At 38.7% G+C, this 27,558-nt stretch overlaps 1 protein-coding gene across 6 annotated transcripts in view; it reads left to right on the top strand.

Annotated features, from left to right (window-relative positions):
- Nucleotides 1-27,558, top strand: part of C15H8orf34 (chromosome 15 C8orf34 homolog) — a 354,610-nt gene that overhangs the window by 50,588 nt on the left and 276,464 nt on the right. For all 6 annotated transcript variants that reach the window (XM_025265285.3, XM_025265284.3, XM_044928702.2 and 3 more), the window contains exons 2-3: nucleotides 16,364-16,511; nucleotides 26,709-26,840. In XM_025265285.3, coding sequence (XP_025121070.3) covers nucleotides 16,364-16,511; nucleotides 26,709-26,840 — 280 coding nt within the window. The remainder of the gene's footprint in view (nucleotides 1-16,363; nucleotides 16,512-26,708; nucleotides 26,841-27,558) is intronic.

Here is a 27,558-nt window from a genome sequence, read left to right as displayed (position 1 = left end):
AACTCTGACATCCATACATGACCACAGGAAAAGCCATAGCCTTGACTAGACGAACCTTTGTTGGCAAAGTAATGTCTCTGCTTTTGAATATGCTATCTAGGTTGGTCATAACTTTCCTTCCAAGGAGTAAGCGTCTTTTAATTTCATGGCTGCAGACACCATCTGTAGTGATTTTGGAGCCCAGAAAAAGTCTGACACTGTTGCCACTGTTTACCCATCTATTTCCCATGAAGTGGTGGGACTGGATGCCGTGATCTTTGTTTTCTGAATGTTGAGCTTTAAAGCCAACTTTTTCACTCTCCACTTTCACTTTCATCAAGAGGCTTTTGAGTTCCTCTTCACTTTCTGCCACAAGGGTAGTGTCATCTGCATATCTGAGGTCATTGATATTTCTCCTGGCAATCTTGATTCCAGCTTGTGTTTCTTCCAGTCCAGCATTTCTCATGATGTACTCTGCATATAAGTTAAATAAACAGGGTGACAATATACAGCCTTGACGAACTCCTTTTCCTATTTGGAACCAGTCTGTTGTTCCATTTCCATTTCTAACTGTTGCTTCCTGACCTGCATACAAATTTCTCAAGAGGCAGATCAGGTGGTCTGGTATTCCCATCTCTTTCAGAATTTTCCACAGTTTATTGTGATCCACACAGTCAAAGGCTTTGGCATAGTCAATTCTTCCTAAAATTTCTGCTGATTTCTGATTGTCAGTTCATATATATGAATGAAAGATAAGATTGGTTATTATAGGTAGCTTGTATGGGTTTCTCTGTACTTGAGTAGTTTCCTCCACTCAGCCTCTGCCTTGAGTGAGTGGGCCGGGTGAATGAACTTAGAGAGTTTAGCAGTCATATGTCTTTGTTCAGTGTGCAGGTGGAGATCCAATATCTCCAAGAAAGGAGGGCCCTCGCCTCGGGATAAAATGCTTTCCCGAAGTTAGCTCACCAGCCTCTGTCCTCACCTACCCTGAGAGGTGAAGCCCAGGGCTACGTCAGGTTCTATTCTGCTGCTTCTTGTAGTCTACTGCTGTTACTGGGGACTTTCCTAGATGGCATTGGAAAAGAGTTCTCTGATCTCACTCTGTGTTAAAGCCCCTGCTGTGAACAGCATCCCTTAGAAGAGGGAGATGAGTCCCCACAAGCCTAGCTGATCAGAATGTACTTCTTTACTGAATTATTGGTTTGGTCAAAATGTTCACTCAGGTTTTTCCATAACATCTTATGTATGTAAACGAACATCTTGGCCGGCCCAGTCCACTGATGGCTTCTCTTTGGCTTGTGTTTGGTGCTAAACACAAGCTTTGTTTAGCTTGAATGTTCTCCCTGGCTGTCTTGGGAAGAAGAGAACTTCCTTCTGGTGTCTTGGGCTGTATTGTCTCACCTGTTCTAATATAACCACTCATTTTAACCCATCTGTTTAGTTCTTCATGCTTTAGAGTTTCTCAAAATTTCCAGTCCATCAATAGCACTCTTTCTTATTTTCCTGTGCTATTGTGCACATTACGTCATTTCTTATACAAGAAACCAACTTGTATTTAACCTGTTAAACGTTATAGGACTACAAGACTTTAGATAGTGTTTGTGGTCTGGATTCAATGTAGAGGGGAAATGGTTTTGGTCAGATAAAAATATATAAGCATACATAGCATGTTTCTTGTGTAAAACAGTCTTGACAACAGCTGGAAAGATTATTCATTGCCATAGCAGAAAATAGATTTTATTGAGTGATTGTAAATCTCTCTAAATCACCATGTTGCTTATCAGCTGCAGTGAGCCTCGTCAAACTCAGTGAGGGTTTATTGAAATGATTGCTATTTATTATTCATTAAGGAATTTAGTCTTAAGCACATGATGTCTGTTTTTATCAAAACATATGTAACTCTACAGAACCTACATAGAGTGTATTTATTTCAGCACGTACCTTCTGTGAATGGGGGTGTTAGGTATCTGTAAGATAGAAATTTATTACCAGCAATTACTAATGATGTCAATATACTCTTTTACTTTTCATAAACCATAGATAATATTGATGTCAGCATGCTGCTAAATTAATTTATATACAAATTCCTGTCTAGGGACTTTCCTGGTGGTCCAGGGACTTTCCTGGTGGTCCAGGGAATTCTTCGAAATTCTTCTTCCAATGCAGGGGGTGTGGGTTTGATCCCTGTTCAGGGAACTAAGATCTCACATGCCACTCAGCATGGCCAAAAAAAAGTGAAAGAGAATTTCTGTCTATGCTAGTGCCATGACTTTGATGTTGGTTTAGAATTAAATGCCTCATCAGTCGACTTCATTTTTCGTACTTTGACTCGGTGTTCTGCGAGCATGTTAAATTTTTATGTTTATTTAATGTTTTATAGTTTTGGATTTTAATAATAGTATGGTGGTTTTTTACTAACTGAAACATTTTTTTGCTGATGAAATATTTCTAATAAAGAGGAAAAATTACTTTAAAGTTGTAGATGTAAGAAAAATTTAAAATAGAGCCATGCCTTCCACTCTGTTTCATCAGATTACATTGTCTACCACCCCAGTTGTTACTTTTACAGACCCCTGGGTGGCTCCCCTATATTAACTCTCTAGACCTCTGGGTGATTTCCCTGTATTTCGCAATAGCTTTAATTCCTAAATATTGCCATTCTTTCTAATGGTACCTTAGAAAGATTCATTCTTGTAATTTTCATGTACATATGGATGATCTTTCCATCACACCTTTCCATTAGCCTCTTTGTTGAACTCCTTTCACCCAGGGATTTATTTCTTACTTCTTATCTTAGCCACTGCTGGTGGTGTTGCTAATGTGGTTCTCTGGAGCCTCACTTTCAAGCATCCTTCTCTCCGACCATCTTCTCCTCTCCTAGCTCACTGCCTCTAGTATCCCAACTCCAACTTTTCTTTGACCTCCCCTGGATGTCCAACTCATTGATCCTACCACATTTTCATCTGCCCTTACCTCTTTGACATCCTCACTCAGCTGAAATTCAGGGGCCAGTGGCCAGTCATTATAACTGCTCCTTCCACGTACTCTCAAATGTTGATACCTTGCCTGTCTCTCAGCTCCTCCTACTCAATTCATTAAACCATAAACCTGCCTAAATACAGACTTTTGCCTCTTTTGTGCCTCCACGTGTGCAGCTGAACATGACTGTGAGAAAAAACATGCTACCACACAAAATTGTCTTACTTTAAATATGCAACAACAAATCTCAAGTGGCCAAATAATCCTACCGTCCTGAGTCACTGTTTTTCGTTTGGTTCCCTTTTCTCAAAACCCCCAGTGTTCATCTCCCTTCCTCTATTTCTACTGTTAACCTTGTTTCCTGCTTTACTAGGATAATCCAGACAATTATTAGAGGAAGCCCACAGACCAAAACCAGCAAGTGCAGGGCAAGGACACGGTTCTGTTTTGTCCACTAACCATCTGCAGCACACAGTGCCTAGATTCTAGTGCATGTGTGCGTGCTAAGTCACTTCAGTCGTGTCCGGCTCTTTGTGACCCCATGGACTGTAGCCCACCAGGCTCCTTTGCCGTGGGATTCTCCAGGCAAGAATCCTGGAGTGGGTTGCCATGCCCTCCTCCAGGGGGTCTTCCCGACCCAAGGATTGAACCCACGTCTCTTATGTCTCCTGCATTGGCAGGCGGGTTCTTTACACTGAGCCATCAGGGAAGCCCAGTGAGTGCTTAATAAATATCTGTTGTACAAATAAAGAGAATTATTGTCATTCTAAAGGAAGCATTGAAAAATATTAATTGAAGAATTGCTCTGAGCACTGTCTCTTCTGTTTGGCTAGTTGACAGCTCCTTTCCCACACCCAGTTGGAACTCTTGGTCTTCCACCACTGAACCATCCCTTGTTCATTGCTCTGTTTTATAGTGAATGGCAGTGACATCAGCTCATCACCATTCATTCAAACTCAATACCTGAGTGACTTGTTCTTCAGGCTGATTTGACCCTCTCCTCCCGAGGTCAGATCTGCTGTAGGAACTGATGTGTAAAGTCAGGCCATTGCTTTGCACCCTCACTTAAAATACCACTATAGTTCAGTAGTCTTGGAACAGTTTAAGCATATCTTTTAACAGGGAAAATCAATTTCATTTCCTTAATGATAGTTATCATTGGCTTTGCACCCCATTTAAAGTAAAATTCAGTCTACATATCTTAACTGACAAAAATCTGCAAGTTCTGTCATCTGCCTACCTCCTCAACTAGCATACTATTCCATCCTTGCTGACATTTGACAATTCTTTTTTAAATTAACTTATATTTGAGTATGAAAATTGAAAGTGAAGTTGCTCAGTCCTGTCCAACTCTTCGTGACCCCATGGACTGTAGCCTACCAGGCTCCTCCGTCCATGGAATTTTCCAGGCAAGAGTATTGGAATAGGTTGCCATATCCCTTCTCCAGGGGATCTTCCCGACTCAGGGATTGAACCTGGCTCTCCTGCATTGCAGGTAGGTTTTTTTGCCATCTGAGCCATCAGGGAGGCCCATATTTTACTTATTGGTTTTGTTATTTGTTTATTGACTGACTCTTCTAAAGAATAAGCTCCCTAATTCCTGGACCATGCCAGTCTTGTTTATTCTGAAAAAAAAATCTACTATAAATATGTAATATGGGAGTGAAGGATATATCAAGGGAACTTTTGCTGTCTGTAGAATCTAGAGCATATTATCATAAGAGATGAAACTGCCAACTGGGGACCAGTTTTAGGTAGCTTTGAATGCTATGAAGGGAAGCATGTGGAGTTTGTTTTGGGGGCAGATATTTTTGCAGGTAATAATGCAGCTAAAGAAGGTTTTTTATAAACTTATTGACTTAATTTATTCATTTATTCATTCTTTCTCTTAGCACATGTGCAAGGAACTGTTCTTTGATCTTGGGAAACAAAGATGTCTAAGACATGTTTCCTGACCTCAAGAACCCCGCAGAGAGCTGAACTGGTAAACACATAATTTAATACAGTGGCATGAGTGTTGTGCAGAATTATATTCATAGTTTTATTCAAACGTTGACTATGCCTAACTCTGGGCCTGATCAGAGTCTTTTTTTTTTTTTTTCAGAGCCATTAAAAAAAAAAGTTCCATGTGGTTCCTATTATGATGGTCACTTCTTTGAAGCTGTATTTAGTTGGCATCAGTGATATTTGACCTCAGTTTCTTCTTTTTTAATAAATACTAATTCAAACATTCATATGACTATTAACAAGGCTTTTTCTTCATGTTCTTACCACTCTAGCTACAGTCAGATAGCTCCAGTTGGACACCTGATCACTATGTCTGCTCTGTGTCTTCTGGAAATATTTATACTTAGGACTCTCAGACTCAAATTTTGCTACTGTCTGTTGGTCTAAAATATAGGAGATAAGTAGGTTGGCTGTGTATGTATGGTTGTGTAACACCAAAGTCCTGTATGATCAAGAATCAGCTTTCCCAAGATGTAGAGAAAACCATATGCAAACAATAAAGCATATGGTGGAGATAAGAGATGGACAGAAACATGTGGTAGGCTTCAAATGCCTGCCTTTACTTATTCCTGAAAATTAGCATCATCTTTATACTTCTTGTAGATTGATTATCCATGCCACTCTGAATCCATGAGCCAATAAATCCATGTTTTTGTCCAAACTAGATTTGACCAAACCATACTTTTTTTGGAATATTATTTTTTTCACTTTAATTGTGATGTAATTGACATACAGCACTTTATAAGTTTAAGGTATATGGCGTAAAGCCTTGACATACATGTATTGCAAAATGACTACCACAATAAGTTTAGTTAGCATCCATAATCTCACATAGTTGCAAAAAAATAGAAAATCTTTTAAAAATCCCTAGAAAAAGTTAGATTTGAAAAGAAGAAATATGGTTGAATTCTTAAAAGGAACCATGGAGAAAAATGGAAAGTAATCCCAATATATAGATACAGTGAAATTATCTTCATGTTTAAAAAACAAACAAACAAAAAGACATTTCTATGCAAAGCAAAACATAATTTGTCAGCACTAAAATAAAGATATTTCTTATTGTTACTGAGAATAATCCCAGATAGATGGTTGGATATGAATGAAGAGATAAAAGCAATAAAAATGGTAAATATATAGGTACATATAAATGTATGCTAATGGTATAAAATAAAAATTAAAAATACCTATGGGGTCATATATATGTGTATATTTCATATATCTTGCATATTATATATAGTTATAATACATAACAATAAACATATAAACCAGGGGTGATAAGTAGTGTCAAAGTATTCTAACTTCCTTGCAAAAGCTGAGATGAGGGAAAAATGCCAATTAATACTTAATGTAGCTAAGTCAAGTATTAATTTTATAATCTCTAGGTAACAACTAAAAGAATCTTAAACATGTGTATAACTTTCAGACTAACAGAGAGAAAAGTAGGAAAATTTTCAATCAACCCAAAGAAAAAAAGAGAAAAAAATGAACATAATCTTGACAAAATAACTAGAAAGGTGATAAAAATAAGATAGGATGATTTTTTTCACAATATTGTAGAGCTGTAGTCATTAAGACATTATAGTGATGGTATAAGATTGACAAATCGATTAATAAAATGTACTTCTAGAAATAGGCCCATATTTATATGGCTCCTTTGATTTATGACTCTTGTAGGATCGAATCAGAGTAAGGCCTTACTAAGTAAGGAATGTCCAGTGAATCCATACCCGATTTGAAAATATCCTTGCCATGGAGACAAACGTCCTTTCCTTAGATCATCAGCTCCTAAAGGAAGTGCCAGGTGTACACTATGAAATTTCCTCATGACTCTATTATGCTGAGCATCCTTTCTTAGTTACACATTATTTATAAACGATAAAAGGCTAAAATAAAGTAATTCTTACTCAACCGAGGGACGTCCTCCTTCTTATGGTGACTTCTACATACATCTGCTATTTCCACCATGGATTGATTTAATTATTTTCTTTGAGTCAGGAAGTGCTTAATTATTTCTGCTGAGTATCACCTGTATTGTACTCCTACGGAGATATTTTCAAGACTGTGGAGAGTCCTTCAGTTCAGTTCAGTCGCTCAGTCGTGTCCGACTCTTTGCGACCCCATGAACCGCAGCACGCCAGGCCTCCCTGTCCATTACCAACTCCCGGAGTCCACCCAAACCCATGTCCATTGAGTGGGTGATGCCATTCAGTCGGTGATGCCATCCAGCCATCTCATTCTCTGTCGTCCCCTTCTCCTGCCCTCAATCTTTCCCAGCATCAGGGTCTTTTCAAATGAGTCAACTCTCTGCATCAGGTGGCCAAAGTATTGGAGTTTCAGCTTCAATATCAGTCCTTCCAATGAACCCCCAGGACTGATCTCCTTTGGGATGGACTGGTTGGATCTCCTTGCAGTCCAAGGGACTCTCGAGAGTCTTATCTAACACCACAGTTCAAAAGCATTAATTCTTCTGCACTCATATTTCTTTATAGTCCAACTCTCACAACCATACATGACCACTGGAAAAACCATAGCCTTAACTAGACGGACCTTTGTTGGCAAAGTAATGTCTCTGCTTTTTAATATGCTGTCTAGGTTGGTCATAGTTTTCCTTCCAAGGAGCAAGCGTCTTTTAATTTCATGGCTGCAATCACCATCCGCAGTGATTTTGGAGCCTACCTAACATCAAAATAGTTTCATTGATAGACTACTATATTGAATAATATAAATTCCTTAGCTAAAAGTAGATCCATATATGCTAATATTTCTTACTGGAGACCTTGATGTTGGCGTGGAAATTTAACTACAAGCTTGTACATTTATGTGAAAACTTTTCAAAGTAGATACTAAATATTCAAAAATTAAATATGAAATCTACTTTAGTATCTCTAATACAGAGATGTCTTCTAGGAGGGATTAATAGGTATTAGATAAAATACTCCATCACTTGTCATCTGCTGGTTAGGTTTATTATTTGCCTATATTATTGAGAGCAGTGAGAATTTAGTGTCTAAAATTTAGCTCTAGAGTTTAGAATAATTATTTTTTAATTGTGGTATTTTCATTATTCTTAATCTTCATTACAAAACCACTTTCTCTGTTTTATTTTTAAACTCTCCATACCTGAATTATGTTCTGTAATATACAAGGTGACTTAGTTGCCTTTTATTTTGTATTACAAATGAGTATTACGAATCTAATTTTATATTAAATTATATTTAAGAAGGACCAAAGAACATTTCGAAATAGGGATGAAAGTGTCTCAGGTCTGTGTGGTTGTGTTTGGATGTGTGGCTAAGATTGTTTGCATTGGTGGGTTGTTGGTGAGGGACAGGTGACCTGAGATGAGTAGAGAGTTAACGCACACCTTAGTAAAAGTGCATATATCCTAGTTGGGTTGTGCATCTAGTATGAAGTCCTTTAATGTATTGTTGTTGTTTAGTTACTAAGTCGTGACTGACTCTTTTGCAACCCCATGGACAGAGGAGCCTGGCGGGCTACAGGCTCCTCTGTCCATGGGATTTCCCAGGCAAGAAGACTGGAGTGGTTGCCATTTCCTCCTCCAGGGGATCTTCCCCACCCAAGGATCGAAATGAGTCTCCTGCGTTGGCAGGCGGATACTTTACTGCTGAGCCACCAGAGAAACCCCTATTAATGTATAGTGAATAATTAAATCTGTGTAAAATATTTGACATCTGTGCATATCAGACAGTAAATAACTGATACTTTTAAGCATTTATTTTCACATTCTTCCTTTCCTGTTGAGCTCAGCCTTCCAGGGAAATCTCAGTTCTCATTGTGAATGAGAAGGTTTAGGGCAGGCCTGGGCATGGTCCTGAGGTGGAGGAAGGTTGACTAACCAGAGGACAGTCTGAGTTCTGTGAGCAGAAGAGCCCGACTGGAAAACATCAAATAGATATCTTGTCTGTCTCACTTGTACATGGAGACCTAGTGCTGCATTGGAACTTATTTCTTGCCAAAGGCAAAACCATACAGAGTTTAGAAGTGTAATGAAGCAGAAAAAAAATTCCTCCATTCTACTTCTGTTTAGAAAAATGGAATGAGAAACAAGGCAAGGATTCTGGGTGGGGGGCGGGGGTGCGGGGGGTAGAAACCAGTTGGGATTCTATCAATTGGGAATCCTGACATCAATTTAAAATAAGGGTGTTTCATAAGGTATTTTGGAGACAGCTGATTTTCAAGTACTCCCTCATTCATTTGTTGACAATTCAGTGCCCATTAACTGCCTTTTTATGACAAACGGGTAGTGGTGGAGAGGGTGAGTGTCTGGAAGGTTGTGATCTCATGCTAATTTTTAATAAGACCTAATTAAAAAGAGAAAATTGAAACATATGCAGATTTAGAATAAAGTAATTCAGTCATCAGATCTTAGTGCCAGTTTTGAACTAAAATATCCTGCAGATGGTAATGTGCCACATGCCAATTAATATTTAAGATAATTATGGGTGTTGAGTAAAAAATACATTTGATTGACATCATCTCCATTATTAGGCTTCGCGTGTGGTGCTAGTGGTAAAGAATCCACCTGCCAATACAGGAGACAAAAGAAATGCAGGTTTGATCCCTGGGTCGGAAGATCCCCTGAAGGGGGAAATGGCAACCCGCTCCAGTATTCTTGCCTGGAAAATTCCATGGACAGGGGAACCTGGCAGGTTATAGTCCATGGAGTTGCAAAGAGTCGGACATGACTAAGCATGCTTGTGTGCACATTTCCATTATTACTAGAGTGTAATATCCTTTATGTTTATTGATTTAACAAAAAGACTGTATAATGAGAAAGTCCTGAGATTTTGGAAATGGTTTTAATTTTGTTTCCTGATAACTTTCTACTGAGGCTAGGACTTCTTTCTCAGGAAATGAAGTAAGAAGTAACTAATTCCCAAGTAAGTAATTAAGTAAATAAGTAATGTTTTAGGCATAATGCCATGCTCTGTGTTTGTGTGGGACCTGGAGCAAAGATTCTTAACCTAGAATCATTGAAACCTTAGAGTGTCAGCCCTTAGGTGGGTAAACATCCAGGAACATTATGTAAAATTTGATGTTTGTGTGTATACACGTGCTTTTGGTGTTTTAACCAAGAGATTCCATAGTTTTCATCAAATGAAATGAATCTATTATTAAAATTATTTATACTGGGTCATGATTACTTGTTGCCTTAACTGTTCACTTATTTAATAATAAATGACTGTGATGAACTACCAACTTACTCATGGTTTTGCTTTTATCTGGTTGACATTCAAACTAAAATGCATTTTGAGATAGTCATTACTGCTATTAATTGATAGTTAGCATTCATTCTCCAGTTTATTAATTATGACCATGTTCTATATAGTGCAAGGTTCTATATAGTACAAGCCCTAACTTCCATGTATTTACATGATATATAATACAAATTTATGCTCAGTAATTACTTAATGATTTATGTTCTCTAGATGGTTTTTCAACATTTAAAAAATAATATTATCTTCCTATATATTTATATTTTTAAAATAATATATTTTAATAGGTAACAGAATTATAATTAGCAAAAAAGGAAGCATATCAATTCAGAGGCTGTCTCAATATAGTATATTCAAGATTAAAGACTGCAGTTTATAATAAACTGTATTAAGAGAACATTTATCAGTTTTAATAATCAGAAAAAATAAGTCCAATAAAATGATGCAATGTGCATATTGTATCAAAGCATATGCTATAAAAACATATGATAAAATGGCAATGGCAGTAGTAATAATAAATGTATACATATATAAAATAATATATGCATACATAAAGATAATAGTAAACTTGAAAATATTAGCTAACACCACTTTTGGACATATCATTAAGGTGGTTTTGGTTAGGAAAATAGAAGCCAGTCTGTATCTGGGTCATACAGGTTTTAATACAGATGAATGGGTAAAGAAGATGTGGCACATATATACAATGGAATATTACTCAATCATCAGAAGGAATGAAATTCAGTCAGTTGTCATTTTGTGAATGAACCTAGAGCCTGTCATACAGAGCGAAGTAAATCAGAAAGAGAAAAACAAATATCATATATTAACGTATATATATGGAATCTAGAAAAATGATACTGATGAACCTATTTGGAAGGCACGAGTAGAGGCTCAAATGTAGAAAATTAACTTGTGGACATAGAAGTGCAGAGAAGAGTCGGGGATGAATTGAGAGAGTAGCGTTGATGTACATACACTACCAAGTGTAAAACAGATGGCTCGTGGGAAGCTGCTGAATAGCACAGGGAGCTCAGCTCGGTGCTCTGTGATGACCTAGAGGGGTGGGGTGGAGGAGGATGAGGGGAGGCTCGAGAGAGGGGGTATATGGATACATGTGGCTAATTTCATTGTTCTACAGCAGAAACTAACACAACATTGTAAGCATGCGGTGACTCAGTCACTGAGTCATGTCCAGCTCTTTGTGACCCCATGGACTGCAGCCTGCCAGGGTCTTTTTTGTCCATGGGATTTCTCAGGCAAGAATATTACTGGAGTGGGTTGCCATTTCCTTCTCCAGGAGATCTTCCCAGCCAGGGATTGAACTTGTGTTTACTGCATTGGCAGGTGGGTTCTTTACTGCTGAACCACCAGGAAAGCCCTATATTCCAATAAAAAATATGTAAAAAAATACAGTATAGGGACACTTTAATTTACTTAAAAGGAAAAAATACCCAGAAACTTTCCATCTAACTTGAAAGTTAAAAAAAGGAAAAAAAAAAAAAAAGCTCATAAGATCTTGTGCTTTTTTCTTTTTTTAACTTAAAAGTTATATGGAAAGTTTCTGAATTTAAGTTAAAGTCCTGTTATCTGACCTAATTTTGCTTTATCAGAGTAAAGCAAAGGCCTCCTGTGACAAGAATAGTCTAGTTGGTCTTTCTATTTATTTTTCTCTTTATTTTCTCATTGCTTTTATAATGTATGAAAGAAAGTGAAGTCACTCAGTCATGTCCCACTCTTTGCGACCCCATGGACAGTAGCCTGCACTAGGCTCCTCCGTTCATGGGATTTTCTAGGCAAGAGTACTGGAGTGGGTTGCCATTTCCTTCTCCAGGGAATCTTCCCAACCCAGGGATCAAACCCAGGTCTCCCATATTGTAGACAGACGCTTTACCGTTTGAGCCACCAGGGAAGTCCTTTTATAACGTATAACTGATTTAAATGGAATATAATACATTTTTTCTACAGAAGCAAAACCTAAAATGATTTAAATTATGTTCCACTCATGTGTAATTGGGTTTTAATTGAACCCTGCATTGCTTTACCACATAGAAGAATGACCTAAGTTATAGCTGTAATAATTGCAATTTTAAATAACAGAAGTAAAGAAGACCTCTGCCAACTGATTGTTTGCCTACCTACTTTTGACAATATAAAAACTTGTTATATTCATTTGTCTGACAAATATGCTGCTTCACAATGTGTTTGTGGTAGAAAACCTTTGCTCTTTTTAGTTCCAACTTTATGTTCAGTCTGCACAGTTTTGAGATACCTTGAACTATTTTATCCATGTCTCTGAGATCAACTTGTAATCTTTCATCTACAAAATCCATTTAGCCTCTAATCAGACAAATCCACGTGTTCCTACACTGTTATAAATGTCAACAAATATCTCTGAGATATGACAGCAGTTTCTGGTGTAGCAGTTCAGAAGAATGTATTTTACTGGGCTAAGAAATCTATGGATGCTTTAATCATTGTTTATTAGGACAATAAGGGACTTTAGTGCTAGTAGTCTAGTCACTCAGTCTTGTCCAGCTCTTTGTGACCCCATGGACTGCAGCAGGCCAGGCTTCCCTGTCCATCACCAACTCCCAGAGCTTACTCAAACTCATGTCCATTGAGTCGGTGATGCCATCCAACCATCTCATCCTCTGTCATCCCTTGGGTTTGATATACCAAATATTCATTCATTCATTTAACACCAGCTATGAGCTCCATAGAATCTAGACCCTAAGAAGAGAGTAGCAATCAAATCCGTTGGTCCTTGGGTCTTGGTGCTGTAGTAGGGGAGGAAGAGAGACAGGCACAAACTGAATAGGAAATATAAAATGAGATGATTCTGGAGAGTGCTCAATGCTGTGATAAAAGATTATGAAAATTTGTTAGGGTAAACTTTTTAAGATATCATTAGAGACTGAATGATGACAATGCTCAAAATTCTCCAAGCCAGGCTTCAGCAATATGTGAACCGTGAACTTCCACATGTTCAACCTGGCTTTAGAAAAGGCAGAGGAACCAGAGATCAAATTGCCAACATCCTCTGGATCATCAAAAAAGCAAGAGAGTTCCAGAAAAACATCTATTTCTGCTTTATTGACTATGCCAAAGCCTTTGACTGTGTGGATCACAATAAACTGGAAAATTCTGAAAGAGATGGGAATGTAAGACCACCTGACCTGCCTCTTGAGAAACCTGTATGCAGGTCAGGAAGCAACAGTTAGAACTGGACATGGAACAATAGACTGGTTCCAAATAGGAAAAGGAGTCCATCAAGGCTGTATATTGTCACCCTGCTTATTTAGCTTCTATGCAGAGTACATCATGAGAAACGCTGGGCTGGAGGAAGCACAAGCTGGAATCAAGATTGCCGAGAGAAATATCAATAACCTCAGATATGCAGATGACACCACCCTTATGGCAGAAAATGAAGAAGAACTAAAGAGCCTCTTGATGAAAGTGAAAGAGGAAAGTGAAAAAGTTGACTTAAAACTCAACATTCAGAAAACTAAGATCATGACATCTGGTCCCATCACTTCATGGCAAATATATGGGGAAACAATGGAAACAGTTCAGTTCAGTTCAGTCACTCAGTGGTGTCCAACTTTTTGCAAACCCATGAATCGCAGCATGCCAGGCCTCCCTGTCCATCACCAACTCCCAGAGTTCACCCAAACCCATGTCCATTGAGTCGGTGATTCCATCCAACCATCTCATCCTCTGTTGTCTCCTTCTCCTCCTGCCCTCAATCTTTCCCAGCATCAGGGTCTTTTCAAATGAGTCAGCTCTTCACATCAGATGGCCAAAGTTTTGGAGTTTCAGCTTCAACATCAGTCCTTCCAATGAACACCCAGGTCTGATCTCCTTTGGGATGGACTGGTTGGACTCCTTGCAGTCCAAGGGACTCTCAAGAGTCTTCTCCAACACCACAGTTCAAAAGCATCAATTCTTCAGCGCTCATCTTTCTTTACAGTCCAACTCTCACATCCATACATGAACACTGGAAAAACCATGACCTTGACTAGACAGACCTTTGTTGACAAAGTAATGTCTCTGCTTTTTAATATGCTATCTAGGTTGGTCATAACTTTACTTTCAAGGAGCAAGCGTCTTTTAATTTCATGGCTTCAGTCACCATCTGCAGTGATTTTGGAGCCCAGAAAAATAAAATCAGCCACTGTTTCCCCATCTGTTTGCCATGAAGTGATGGGACTGGATGCCATGATCTTAGTTTTCTGAATGTTGAGTTTTAAGCCAACTTTTTCACTTTCCTCTTTCACTTTCATCAAGAGGCTCTTTAGTTCTTCTTCACTTTCTGCCATAAGGGTGTTGTTATCTGTATATCTGGGGTTATTGATATTTCTTCCAGCAATCTTGATTCCAGCTTGTGCTTCCTCCAGCCCAGTGTTTCTCATGATGTACTCTGGAAACAGTGGCTGACTTTATTTTTTTGGACTCCAAACTCACTGCAGAAGGTGATTGAAGCCATTAAATCAAGACACTTACTCCTTGAAAGGAAAGTTATGACCAACCTAGGCAGCATATTAATAAGCAGAGACATTACTTTGCCAACAAAGATCCATCTAGTCAAGGCTATGGGTTTTCCAGTAGTCGTGTATGGATGTGAGAGTTGGTCTGTAAAGAAAGCTGAGTGCTGAAGAATTGATGTTTTTGAACTGTGGTGTTGGAGAAGACTCTTGAGAGTCCCTTGGACTGCAAGGAGATCCAACTAGTCCATTCTGAAGGAGATCAGTCCTGGGTGTTCTTTGGAAGGAATGATGCTAAAGCTGAAACTCCAGTACTTTGGCCACCTCACGCGAAGAATTGACTCATTGGAAAAGACTGATGCTGGGAAGGATTGAGGGTAGGAGGAGCAGGGGACGACAGAGGATGAGATGGTTGGATGGCATCACCGACTCAACGGACATGGGTTTGGGTGGACTCTGGGATTTGGTGATGGACAGGGAGGCCTGGTGTACAGCAGTTCATGGGGTCACAAAGAGTCGGACACAACTGAGTGACTGAACTGAACCAATGACAAGCCAGCCATCTGAACATCCCAGAAAAGAACATTCAAGGCAGAGGAAATAGGCCACCAACAGAAAAAGACAATGGGATGGGAAATTTCCAATATCCCTTCCATCAGCATTGCTAATACTTGATACACACTGTCTCACTAGAGCCACTGCTTCTCACAGAATCTGAACTTAAAAAATGACAATTGACAGACTAGAATTCTGAGCTAAACCCAACAAGATAAAATGTGACTAATAGGAATCTAAAGTGATGCATGCAGGTTCATAAACCCAGTTACACAGCTCGAAATGATGTTCAGTTGGCTTGGCAGCTGTTGATAAAAGAACAGTCTGGGGATTCTAATTGACCACAAATTGGAGCTTGCTCTTGCCATTTCTGACCGGTAAAAGCAATGTGTAGATATTACCCTTAGGCAGACTTCTCCCCAGTTTAAAGCATCATTAGAGTGGTCCAAAAATGGAACTCTCCATTGCTTCACTCAGAAAAAAAAAAAAAAAAAAAGAGCAAGAAAGAATGAATAACTTTCAGGCCTTTTGAAAAAAGAAAGTTCTGTTAAAGAACCAGTTTAAAATACTTTTTGGTTTCTGTGAAGCTGTGACTTGTTACTGGTTTCTTTCATCCCAACATTTTCTTCATTTGGGGATATTTATGTATAGTTAAGAAAGAAAAATGACATTGGCATATAAGTCATATGATGAGGACTATTGAAAATTTGATATATAATGGCATCTCTCAAAACAGTAATCTGAAACTTCTTTGACTGTAACTTTTCAAAAGAACTTAAACTTCCAGTGTGTTTTGGACAAATAAAATATTAAAACTCCAAATATGTCTTAGCTTTGCTATGTATTAGCTGTGTAACACCCTCCCTGGTGGCTCAGAGGTTAAAGCGTCTGCCTGGAATGAGGGAGACCTGGGTTCGATCCTTGGGTAGCCGTGTAATGTAGACAATTTACTTTCCTCAAAATGAGACCAATAACTTGTACCTGCCTGAAAAGATTGTTATGAGGATTAAATTAGTTGTTGTGTATAGAGCAGGTAAAGCAGTGCCTAGTAATAGTAAGTGATGTGTGTGTGTTTGCTGTTATTATTAGATGTAAACGTATGCTCTACTCTGCCTTCAGGAATTAATGACCAAGTTAATAACTGAGACACCTGACCAGCCAATCCCATTTCTCATTGACCATCTTCAGTCAAAACAAGGAAACCGTGGGCAGCTTCAAAGAACCTTATCTGGATCTGCAGCTCTCTGGGCAGAAAGTGAAGCATTAGGTAAATGAAAAGATATATTTTACAGTTAATGTTAATACATTTAATGTAAAATTTATGAAAGTCTTTCTTTTTATAACAAGTAAATCTAGATAGTTACCTATGGTTTCATGTATTCATTGGTGTTCACCCATATGCTAGAACTTGTCAAAAAGTATTCTCGAATTTGAATATATTGTTATTTATTAGGCTTCCAAACATGAGAATCTTTGTATTCAATTTGAATGGAAGTAAGATTCAGGAAAGCTTTCATTTCATATGAATTCAAACTAATTATTTTAAACTTTAGTTATTCTCTTTTTATGAAGAATTTGAATTAAGCGCTTATAGCTCCTCTGGGCAAAAAGGTAAACAATACATTTCTAGAGTTACCTTTTCTGTAGCCCAAATGGATAATTATTCTCTGTTTTCCTCAGTTCTAATTTTATCTTATGTTGTAAGCTCAACCTGATTTATTTACTGTAAACGTTGGGGAACCAGCCTTACCTCTCCAGTAAGCACTAGTGAGATAATTGGGTAGACTTGTCTTTGATTTTTATTTATAAAATGTGTGTCTAATAGCTTATTTCTTCTACACACTGGTCTGTTAGTTTGGTATTTACTTTTGAACCCAAATCCCACCCCAAACCTGTGGCTTGAGTAGCTAACTCCTCACTTGACTCCCATGATATCTGACTGACTGGATTCCAAATGCTTTCTAGGGATAGCACCATTGCTTCTCTTCTTTTCATGCCCTCTGGGATCCCATGAGAGGATTTTGGTCCTCTTTGGCTGTATACTCACGTTGGTGCTTAAAGGGGGTAGGGGATAGGGTATTCTCTGCAGCATGTAGACAACTCTGATGTTAGTTATCTATATAGAAGTTCTCTGCTGCATACAGGAAACCAGAATATGAGCTTTTGGTATAATAAGAGGGAACTCCTGGTTTTTCTTGGTCACTTTTTTAGGGTTAGATTCTTAGGAAGGTGAGTATTAGGCATAGGCTCTGGTTTGTAGGTGCAAAGAAGAATCCATTCTTGTGAAGGTGGACCAGATAAACATCCATGAGCCCATTAAAACTCATAGGAACCCATATTTGTAAGTTATCATGTCTAGAGAGACAATAGTGTATTAAATTCTATAGCATTAATCAACACACATTTAATAGCTCCCATTTACCACAAGTCAAATGTCTGTGGAGGGTTTAAGCAGATCTTCTGTTTCATCACACAAAGCTACAGATCAAGATGTTGTCCAGGTTGTATCTTCATCCAGAGTCTGGAATAAGAAAGAATCTGCTTCCAAATTCATTCAGGTTTTTGGCAGAATTAGTTTCCTTGCAGCTATATGACTGAAGTCCTTGTTTTCTTGCTGGGTCTCAGCCAGCAGCTGCTCTAAACAAATAGGTACAACCCACAGTTCTTTGCCACACAGCTCTCGCATCCCGGCAGCTTATTTCTTTTTGTTTCCCGAGAGAGAATGTGTTGCTGTTGTTGTTCAGTTGCTAAGCAAACTCAGTCTGCTAAGTTGCTAAGTTGTATCCAAGTCTTTGGGACCCCATGGACTGCAGCATGCCAGGCTTCCCTGTCCTCTGTCTTCCAGAGTGTGCTCAGATTCACGTTCATTGAGTCGGTAATGCTGTCGAACCATCTCATTCTCTGTTGTCCGTTCTTCCTTTTGCCTTTGATCTTTCCCAGCAACTGAATCTTTCCCAGTGAGGTGGCTTTTCACATCAGGTGGCCAAAGTATTGGCGCTTCAGCTTTGACATCGGTCCTTCCGATAACTTCAGGGTTGACTTTCTTTTAGGATTGACTGGTTTGATCTCTTTGCTGTCCAAGGGACTCTCAAGAGTCTTCTCCAGCACCACGATTCAAAAGCATCAGTTCTTCAGCACTCAGCCTTCTTACATTTATTTATTTTTGAACTTTTAATTTTGTATTGGAGTATAGCCAATTAGCAATGTTGTGATAATTTCAGGTGAACAGTGAAGGGACTTAGCCATACATATACATGGATCCATTCTCCCCCAAACCCCATCTCCTCCCTCATTAGGCTGCCACATAACGTTCAGCAGAGTTCTGTATGCTATACAGTAGGTCCTTGTTGGTTATCCATTTTAAATATAGCAGGCTTATTTCTGTAACAAGGAAGATAATTTCTTTCAGTAGGTTTACTAAGATGGAATCTTATAATACAATGTATATAGTGAAAGACAGGGAAGCCTGGGGTGCTGCTGTTCATGGGGTCACAAAGAGTTGGACACGACTGAGTGACTGAACAACAACAAAATAAAGCAAGAGGGGAACACAGGACTAAAATTCATCCAGCTTCTTTGGATGAACTTGAATTTCTTGGGGCATCTTAGTAGGTAATTCCAGCAGGCTGTTGGATATGAGTCTAAAACTGTGGATGGGTTAAGGCAGAAGTTTCAGGAATAGCATTCAGGATTGTGCACATTAAAATTACGAGAATGGAAGAAGTTGTGCTTAAATTTAGAGTAGGAGCTGGACTGGGATAAGGCAAGTGTGAGATGATATCTTTCATTGATATTTTTTCCAGTTTTTTAAGAAGTGAAGTTGTTTGCTGAGGACAAGAATTTTGGGGAATAAATCGGGGAAATTGAAGTGAATGATAATGATTGTGAAGTCACCCTGGGGAATAAAAAGAGACTTGGCAAAGGAAAATAAAAAAGACTGAAGCAGTCCAGGGGCTTATCTAAAATTCAAGACATGAAGTAATAATCATGGAAATTGTGGGCAGGATTGTGGTTTTTTCCCCACAGTGCCCAGAAGTGCTAGGAGGAAGGGGAGAAAAGCAGTTTGAGAGACTGATGAGAACTGTGGATGTACAGCAGTGAGGATGAAGGGTGGACAGACAGTTTTAGGAAGGCGTTGAGGATGTCTGTGGGTGAATTGCACAAGCAATCAAAGCATGTGGCCTGGTATAAGAGGGAGGGAACAAGGAAACAGACATAAAAAGCAGATCAGAGAACTAAGAATCTTTAAGAGGCCAATGTTAGGGAAAGTATGGTGAAAATATGAAAGATTGAGAAGGCCAGGGAAATTGTGATTTTTGGGACCAAGACTTCTGAGGGGAAATGATTCCAGATGATGAGAAAGTCCTGTGGGTGGCCTGAGTTTGTGGTCTCTGAAGTTCAGGGAAGTGAAGTTCTGTAGGGTTTGAGAGGACAGTGGAGTATGAGACTCAATACATGGTTTGTTTAAGAAATTAAGAGGTCGCCAGGGTTTCATTCTGGTTGTTGAAAGGTCAAGGATAACTGTGCTAGTGTCTTGAGTAGGGCTGCAAGAGTAATCAGGAGCAGAAAGATGCAGTGATGAAGAGTGGTGAGCAGTATAGACATGCAGCACTTACCACAGGAGAGGAGAAACGTTCAGCTGAACATGGATGGACCATATTTGCTTTTCTCTTTCTGACTTACTTCACTCTGTATGACAGATTGTAGGTCTACCCACATCTCTACAGATGGCCCAGTCTCACTCCTTTTTATGGCTGAATAATATTCCATCATGAATATGCACCACATCTTCTTTATCCATTCATCTGTCATTGGGCATTTAGGTTGCTTCCTTGTCCTAGCTGCTGTATATGTGGAATCTAGAAAAATGGTACAGATGAACCTATGTCCAGGGCAGGAATAGACATGCAGGTATAGATAATGGGCTTGTGGACACAGTAAGGAAGGGGAGGGTGGGACGAATTGGGAGATTAAGATTGACATATATACACTACCATATAAAAATAGAGAGCTAGTGGAAAGCTGCTGTATAGCACAGGGAGCTCAGCTTGGTGGTGACTTGAGAGTGGGATGGGGGATGTAGGTGGGAGGTAGGTCCAAGAGGGAGGGGATACATGTATACACAGCTGATTCACTTCACTGAATAGCAGAAAGTAACACAGCATTGTAAAGCAATTACACTCCAAAACAAACAAACAAAACAGAAAAACACCGTGGATGAACAGAAAACCCCAGCCTATGGCAGGTGACACGTGAGGAGGGGATGAACACTTTTCATTCCAGGAAACTGCAGAGGAGGGAGCACTCTTGTAGAAAGAATGATTTGGCTCTTCTCTTGAAGGAGACGATTTGAAGACGGAGGACTGTTGTTTATCATGGAATGTATGCCCCAGAAGGTGAAGAGGAAAGATTTTAGAGGGGAGGATATGGCAGGAGGGAGAAGGAAAGCAGAGACTAATTCTTGGATACGAGTATTAGTAGAAGAGGTTATAATTCAGGTGACAGTAAATAGTGCCAGTTTAAACTTTAACTGTTATTTTGAAGTATTTCTTTTGGTGTTTGTTATAATTAGTTAGAAAAGGTCGCAATATTCAAACTATTTAGGTTAATACTTTTTGAAGATATCTGAAGGTGCCCGCTTTTTGCTTTTAAATTATTCTAGCATCTTGGGGACTTAACATGTTCTCAGAAGTTTGTCTTTTAATGTTTAGGAGAAAGTTGAAAGCAACCTTGTTTTTACTTGTTTTTAGATGCTCTATTATTAAACACTTATGGGATTTGTTTTTTTATTTATTTCTGATATTCAAAAGTTTTACTGGGAACACATCTGGATGTTTGTCTCTTTTCTTATTTTTCATTTTATCCAGTGAATGCTTTCAATTAGCAGACCTGCATCTCTATCCTAGAATAGTTGTCTTCTGGTGTACTTAGTGCTTCTATTGTATTTGTTTTGATTTCTTCAGAAAAATCAGCTGTGTGTAAATTGTTTTCTTTATTTTATCGATAGCTTTTAGGGAGGTTTGTCAAGTGTGTTCTCCCTGTCACTGATTCAATTTTCCACAGTATTACTTTTCTCTTTCTGGCTTTGTATACAAATTCAAATGTTGGTACATATTGCATTTTAATTTCCTGTCAGTATTCTTTATCTTCTTTCATTTATCTTAGCAATTATAGTTTTACAGTTTTATCTCTTTTCTCATTTCTTTTTGCTTCACAGAGTCTATTTTATTTGTATTAAGAAGATAAAATAGCCATATTCAAAAATTTAAAGGTTTTTTCATGGTAAATCTTCCCTCAAACTATGAATTTCTTCTATATCTTGAGTGATGTATTCTTGCTTTTTATATTGAATCTTCCTTGTTAAAATATTTATTTTGTTTATTTGAATTTAAATGAAGGCTGTTCGAATTAGTTTTGTTTGTTTAGCTGCTAAGTCACGTCCTGTTCTTTTGTGACCCCATGGACTACAGCCCTCCAGGCTCCTCTGTCCGTTGGATTTCCCAGGCAAGAATACTGGAGTGAATTGCCATTTCCTCCTCCAGGGAATCTTCCCAAACCAGGGATCGAACCTGTGTCTCCTGCATTGGCATGCAGGAGGATCTTTACTGCTGAGCCATGGGAGAAGTCCATCTAGTTTTAGGTTTGTCAATAAATAGTGTAGGTATTCTGTTCTTTTTTGTTCTCTTACGATATAGCTTAGAACGATTTAGATAGTTTTAAAAACTTTGGGGGAGACAGATGAAATCATGGCTGCTACTATCTCCAGTGTCAGTCAAATCCTATAGGTCTTTGAGAAACTGACAAGTGACTTTCTGTCTCACATCTCTTTTCAACACATTAAATAACAACAGTATCATTGCTAAGATATTTAAATTAATATGGATTGTTTTTTTTCTTTCCAGTAGTGGAGAATTTAGAAAGCTGCAAAATCCAGTGTATTATTATTCTATGGCTGCTTTTAGTTTTTCTTTGTATCATGAGATACTGTGTTTTGTGTCCATGATTCTTAGTTCCTTTAGCTGTGTTGCATTAGAAGAAACTATGGTCCTAGGCTGGATATAGAAAGACAAATTCTGATAGACTGTGAAACAATGTCAGGAGCTGAATCTGAAGTAGGGGCAAGCGTTGTGAATGTCTAGATATTTTTCAGTCTATTTCTGATAATGTCTATCTTTTGTCTTAATTCTGTCTATCGCATAATGCAGACCAGTATTTCTGTTCATAGACCAATATTTCTGTTACTAGTATAATGGCACCCCACTCCAGTACTCTTGCCTGGAAAATCCCATGGACGGAGGAGCCTGGTGGGCTGCAGTCCATGGGGTCGCTAAGAGTAGGACACGATTGAGCGACTTCACTTTCAGTTTTCACTTTCATGCATTGGAGAAGGAAATGGCAGCCCACTCCAGTGTTCTTGCTTGGAGAATCCCAGGGACGGGGGAGCCTGGTGGTCTGCCATCTATGGGGTCGCACAGAGTCAGACACGACTGAAGCGACTTAGCAGCAGCAGCAGCAGCATACCTCTTTTGGTATTTAATGGGATGTTTGCAGCAGAAAAACTGGATAACAACTCATTAAGTACAAATTTGACTTGAGAATTTGAGGGATCTTTATAATATTTCATGATGTCTACTTGGTGTTTATAAGTGGATAGCCAGAGAAAGATTTATGAATCATGCATAGAGCTAGGATGATTTGAAAATATTGAAATTCAAACAAAAAGGTAGAAGGAAGCTAACGAATGTCATGTACATAAAAGATAAGGAAGCAATGAATAAGGCAAAGAAGGTGCAGTTAGGTAGATGATATAGGGATAAGGAGAATATAATGCCCTGAGAATAAAAGAAGAAAAAGCTCCACAATAGAGTCTGTCTAAAAATATGGGATGAAAAGATGTCAAGAGGGATGAACTCCTGGAAAGATCATTTCATTTGAAAGTTGGTATGATACTGGCCACCTTTGAAGGGGAACTGTAGCTTTCAGTAAAGGTGATTGAACTACTGTTTCTTGAACAGAACAGTGGAAAAAATGAGTAATACCGTTTTGCCAAAAGTTTTCACTTTCATCTTAGGGTCAAAAGATTTGTTAACAAAATAAGCCACTCGTTATATACAAATCAATAATAAAAATATTTATTAGAGAATTATCTAGCTTACTTTCATATGCTGCTGCTAAGTCGCTTCAGTCATGTCTGACTCTGTGCGACCCCAGAGATGACAGCCCACCAGGCTCCCCCGTCCCTGGGATTCTCCAAGCAAGAACACTGGAGTAGGTTGCCACTTCCTTCTCCAATGCATGAAAGTGAAAACTGAAAGTGAAGTCACTCAGTCGTGTCCGACTCTTAGCGACCCCATGGACTGCAGCCTACCAGGCTCCTCCGTCCATGGGATTTTTCAGGCAAGAGTACTGGAGTGGGGTGCCATTGCCTTCTCCATACTTTCATATACTAACATTAAAAGAAGAGAAATAGAGCAGAAGATACATCACCAAATTGGACTTGCTGACATTCAAACTTAAACAATGCGGAGAGGTCCCATGTGACAGCAGTCTGGAGTTCCAGTTGGGAAAAGGTCCCGGGCAGTGCATCAGCTCTGTGTGTGAGACTTCAAAGATTACAGTTCAGAGTTCCCCCTTATAAACCCAGGATGGATGCAAACTGATATCATCATCAATGTGTAACCAAATTGCAAGCCTCAGTTTAGTTCAGTACAGTCACTCAGTTGTGTCCAACTCTTTCAGTTCAGTTCAGTTGCTGAGTCGTGTCCGACTCTTTGCGATCTCATGAACCGCAGCATGCGAGGCCTCACTGTCCGTCACCAACTCCCGGAGTCTGCCCAAACCCTTTGCGACCCCATAAACTGCAGCACGCCAGGCTTCCCTGTCCAACACCAACTCCTGGAGCTTACTCAAACTCATGTCCATCAAGTCGGTGATGCCATCCAACCATCTCATCCTCTGTGGTCCCCTACTCCTCCTGTTTTCAATCTTTCCCAGCATCAGGGTCTTTTCCAATGAGTCAGCTCTTCGCATCAGGTGGCCAAAGTATTGGACTTGCAGCTTCAGCATCAGTCCTTCCAATGAATATTCAGGACTGATCTCCTTCAGAATTGATTGGTCTGATCTCCTTGCAGTCCAAGGGACTCTCAAGAATCTTCTCCAACACCACAGTTCAAAAGCATCAATTCTTTAGCACTCAGCTTTCTTTATAGTCCACCTCTCACATTCATACTTAACTACTGGAAAACCCATAGCCTTGACTAAATGGACCTTTGTTGGCAAAGTAATGTCTCTGCTTTTTAATATGCTATCTAGGTTGGTCATAGCTCTTCCAAGGAGCAAGGATCTTTTAATTTCATGGCTGCAGTCACCATCTGCAGTGATTTTGGAGCCCAAGAAAGTAAAGTCCCTCACTGTTTCCGTTGTTTCCCCTTCTGTTTGCCATGAAGTGATGGGACCAGATGCCATGGTCTTTGTTTTCTGAATGTTGAGTTTTAAGCCAGTTTTTTACACTCCTCTTTCAACTTCATCAAGAGGCTCTTTAGTTCCTCTTCACTTTCTGCCTTAAGCATGGTGTTATCTGCATATCTGAGGTTATTGATATTTTTAGCCACAATCTTGATTCCAGCTTGTACTTCATCCAGTCTGGCATTTTGCACCATTTTTCTGCATATAAGTTAAATAAGCAGGGTGACAATATACAGCCTTGATGCAGTCCTTTCCCAATTTGGATCTAGTCCATTGTCCCATGTCCAGTTCTAACTGTTGCTTCTTGACCTGCATACAGATTTCTCAGGAAGCAAGTAAGGTCGTCTGGTATTCCCATCTCTTGAAGAGTTTTCCACAGTTTGTTGTGATCCACATATTAAAGACTTTGGCATAGTCAGTAAAAGAGAATTAGATATTTATCTGGAACTCTCTTGCTTTTTCTGTGATCTAGCAGGTGTTGGCAATTTGATCTCTGGTTCCTCTGCCTCTTCTAAATTCAGCTTGACCATCTGGAAGTTCACAATTCATGTACTGTTGAAGCCTGGTTTGGAGAATTTTGAGTATTACTTTGCTAGCATTTGAGATTAGAACAATTGGTCAGTAGTTTGAGCATTCTTTGGCATTGCCTCTCTTTGGGATTGGAATGAAATCTGACCTTTTCCAGTTGTGTCCATTTCTGAGTTTTCCAAATTTGCTGGCATATTGAGTGAAGCACTTTCACAGCATCATCTTTTAGGTTTTGAAACAGCTCAACTTGTATTCCATCACCTCCACTAGCTTTGATCATAGTGATACTTCCTAAGGCCCCCTTGACTTTGCATTCCAGGATGTCTGGCTCTAGGTAAGTGATCACACCATCGTGATTATCTGGGTCATGAAGATCTTTTTTGTATAGTTCTTCTGTGTATTCTTGCCACCTCTTCTTAATATATTCTGCTTCTATTAGGTCCATACCATTTCTGTCCTTCATTGAGCCCATCTTTGCATGAAAGGTTCCCTTGGTATCTTAATTTTCTTGAAGAGATCTCTAGTCTTTCCCATTCTATTGTTTTCCTCTATTTCTTTGCATGGATCACTGAGGAAGGCTTTCTTATCTCTCCTTGCTTTTCTTTGGAACTCTGCATTCAGATGGGTATATCTTTCCTTTTCTCCTTTGTCTTTAGCTTCTCTTCTTTTCTCAGCTATTTGTAAGGCCTCCTCAGACAACCATTTTGCCTTTTTCCATTTCTTTTTCTTGGGGATGATCTTGATCACTGCCTCTTGTACAATGTTTTGTCTTGTAAAACTCGGAATGTTGTTTAAGCCTGGGATTTGGCTGTTCATGCCCTTTTCAGGGGCTAAACAATCTCAAAATCCCCCCGCCCCCCGCCACACACACATCGTATCTCTGGTGCTGCAAGTCCTGCATTCAGAGCAGGCAGTCATTTGCAGTCACTCCCAGTCAGGGCTGCGTCCAGGAGGGTTAGAAGCCTGGTCAGAGGCCTGCTCTGTTTTGTCTCTGAAGAGTAAACAAGTCTATTTATTTAATTTCCCTAACAAATACTATGGCGGAAATGTGTGTGTGCACCCGTGGTTTTATGTGTCATAGTGAATAACAGATAAGGTAACATCAGATGAGTAAAATTTACTTAAACGTTTAGTTGTTTTTATTTACAGCAAAATACAGTGCTTTATTCTATGACACCCATTTACAGAATGTGATTTTAAGTAATTCGTGCCTTAAAAAGACTTTCAAATAATTTTACAGTTTAACATCATTTTAATCATATTAATATACAAACTAATTCATATCAAATGCAAAACTCACATTTACAGGAAAAATAAAGCAAGTAATACTCTAGGATATTTGCATTATTTTGATACAAGGCAGCATAGCTTTTGCTAGGTATATCTAATTACTTCATGGATTTAATTTTTGATCAATCATGAAAGCACTTATTGTTTTTATTGTGTTTTTTTTGTTGTTGTTGTTTGACAGAACATAAAGGAACAAGAAGAGATTTCAGAAACTATGATAAACCCTGGCAGTTAAATGCAAAGAAGCCTAAAAAGTCAAAAAGTGACCTTGCTGTGTCTAATATTTATCCACCATCTCCAGAATCAAAATCATGTAAGGAAATTTGTCATTTAAATATTAACTTAATGTATGTTAAGTGTGTGTTAGTAAAGTGAAGAAAAGGTAAGAATTGAAGCCAATTTTTTTTCTGATATCTCTGCCTATTAATTCTAATGAATTTCACATTTGTTTTAGCATTAACATATATTCTCAAGCATATGTGATTGATTTAGACTTTTGAGTATACTGTTCTTTTAAGAATGTAAACTTCATGGAGCAGGTCCCTTGCCTGTCATGAACAGTTGCAGTATTTTATCATATTCAGAGCAATACCAACCCTACATTTAATAAAGGATATAAAAATAAATCTTTTAGAGGGAAGGCAAAGAAGATTTCTATTCAAAACATTTAACAAAATTAAAAAAAAAATCCTTCATCCAGGGTCTCTCTGAAGTCCTGCTCATTTATTACTGAAGGTTGTGTATTTGTTCTCTCCCACAATAATAAGTACCTGTTCTCTCAATGTCCCTCCTCCTTTCTCTCTGCCTTTCTAGCTAAGTTTTTCCAGTGCTATGCACAAACATGTCATATAGCTTAGGATCTTGTTGCAAGTCAGTTATTCTTGGAAGACAAAAGATCCCGAAAGCTGTTCTTAAACATCAGTTTCTTGTGCTTGTTGCAGACTGAGATATGTGATTTTAATTTAAACAGAGAAAGGAATAGGTACAAAATACTTACCTTTGTTTGAAAATTTTGAAAAATCATTATGTGC

The sequence above is a fragment of the Bubalus bubalis genome, chromosome 15 (assembly GCF_019923935.1).
Source record: "Bubalus bubalis isolate 160015118507 breed Murrah chromosome 15, NDDB_SH_1, whole genome shotgun sequence".
NCBI lineage: Eukaryota > Metazoa > Chordata > Mammalia > Artiodactyla > Bovidae > Bubalus > Bubalus bubalis.
This window is presented reverse-complemented; position numbering and strand designations above follow the sequence as displayed.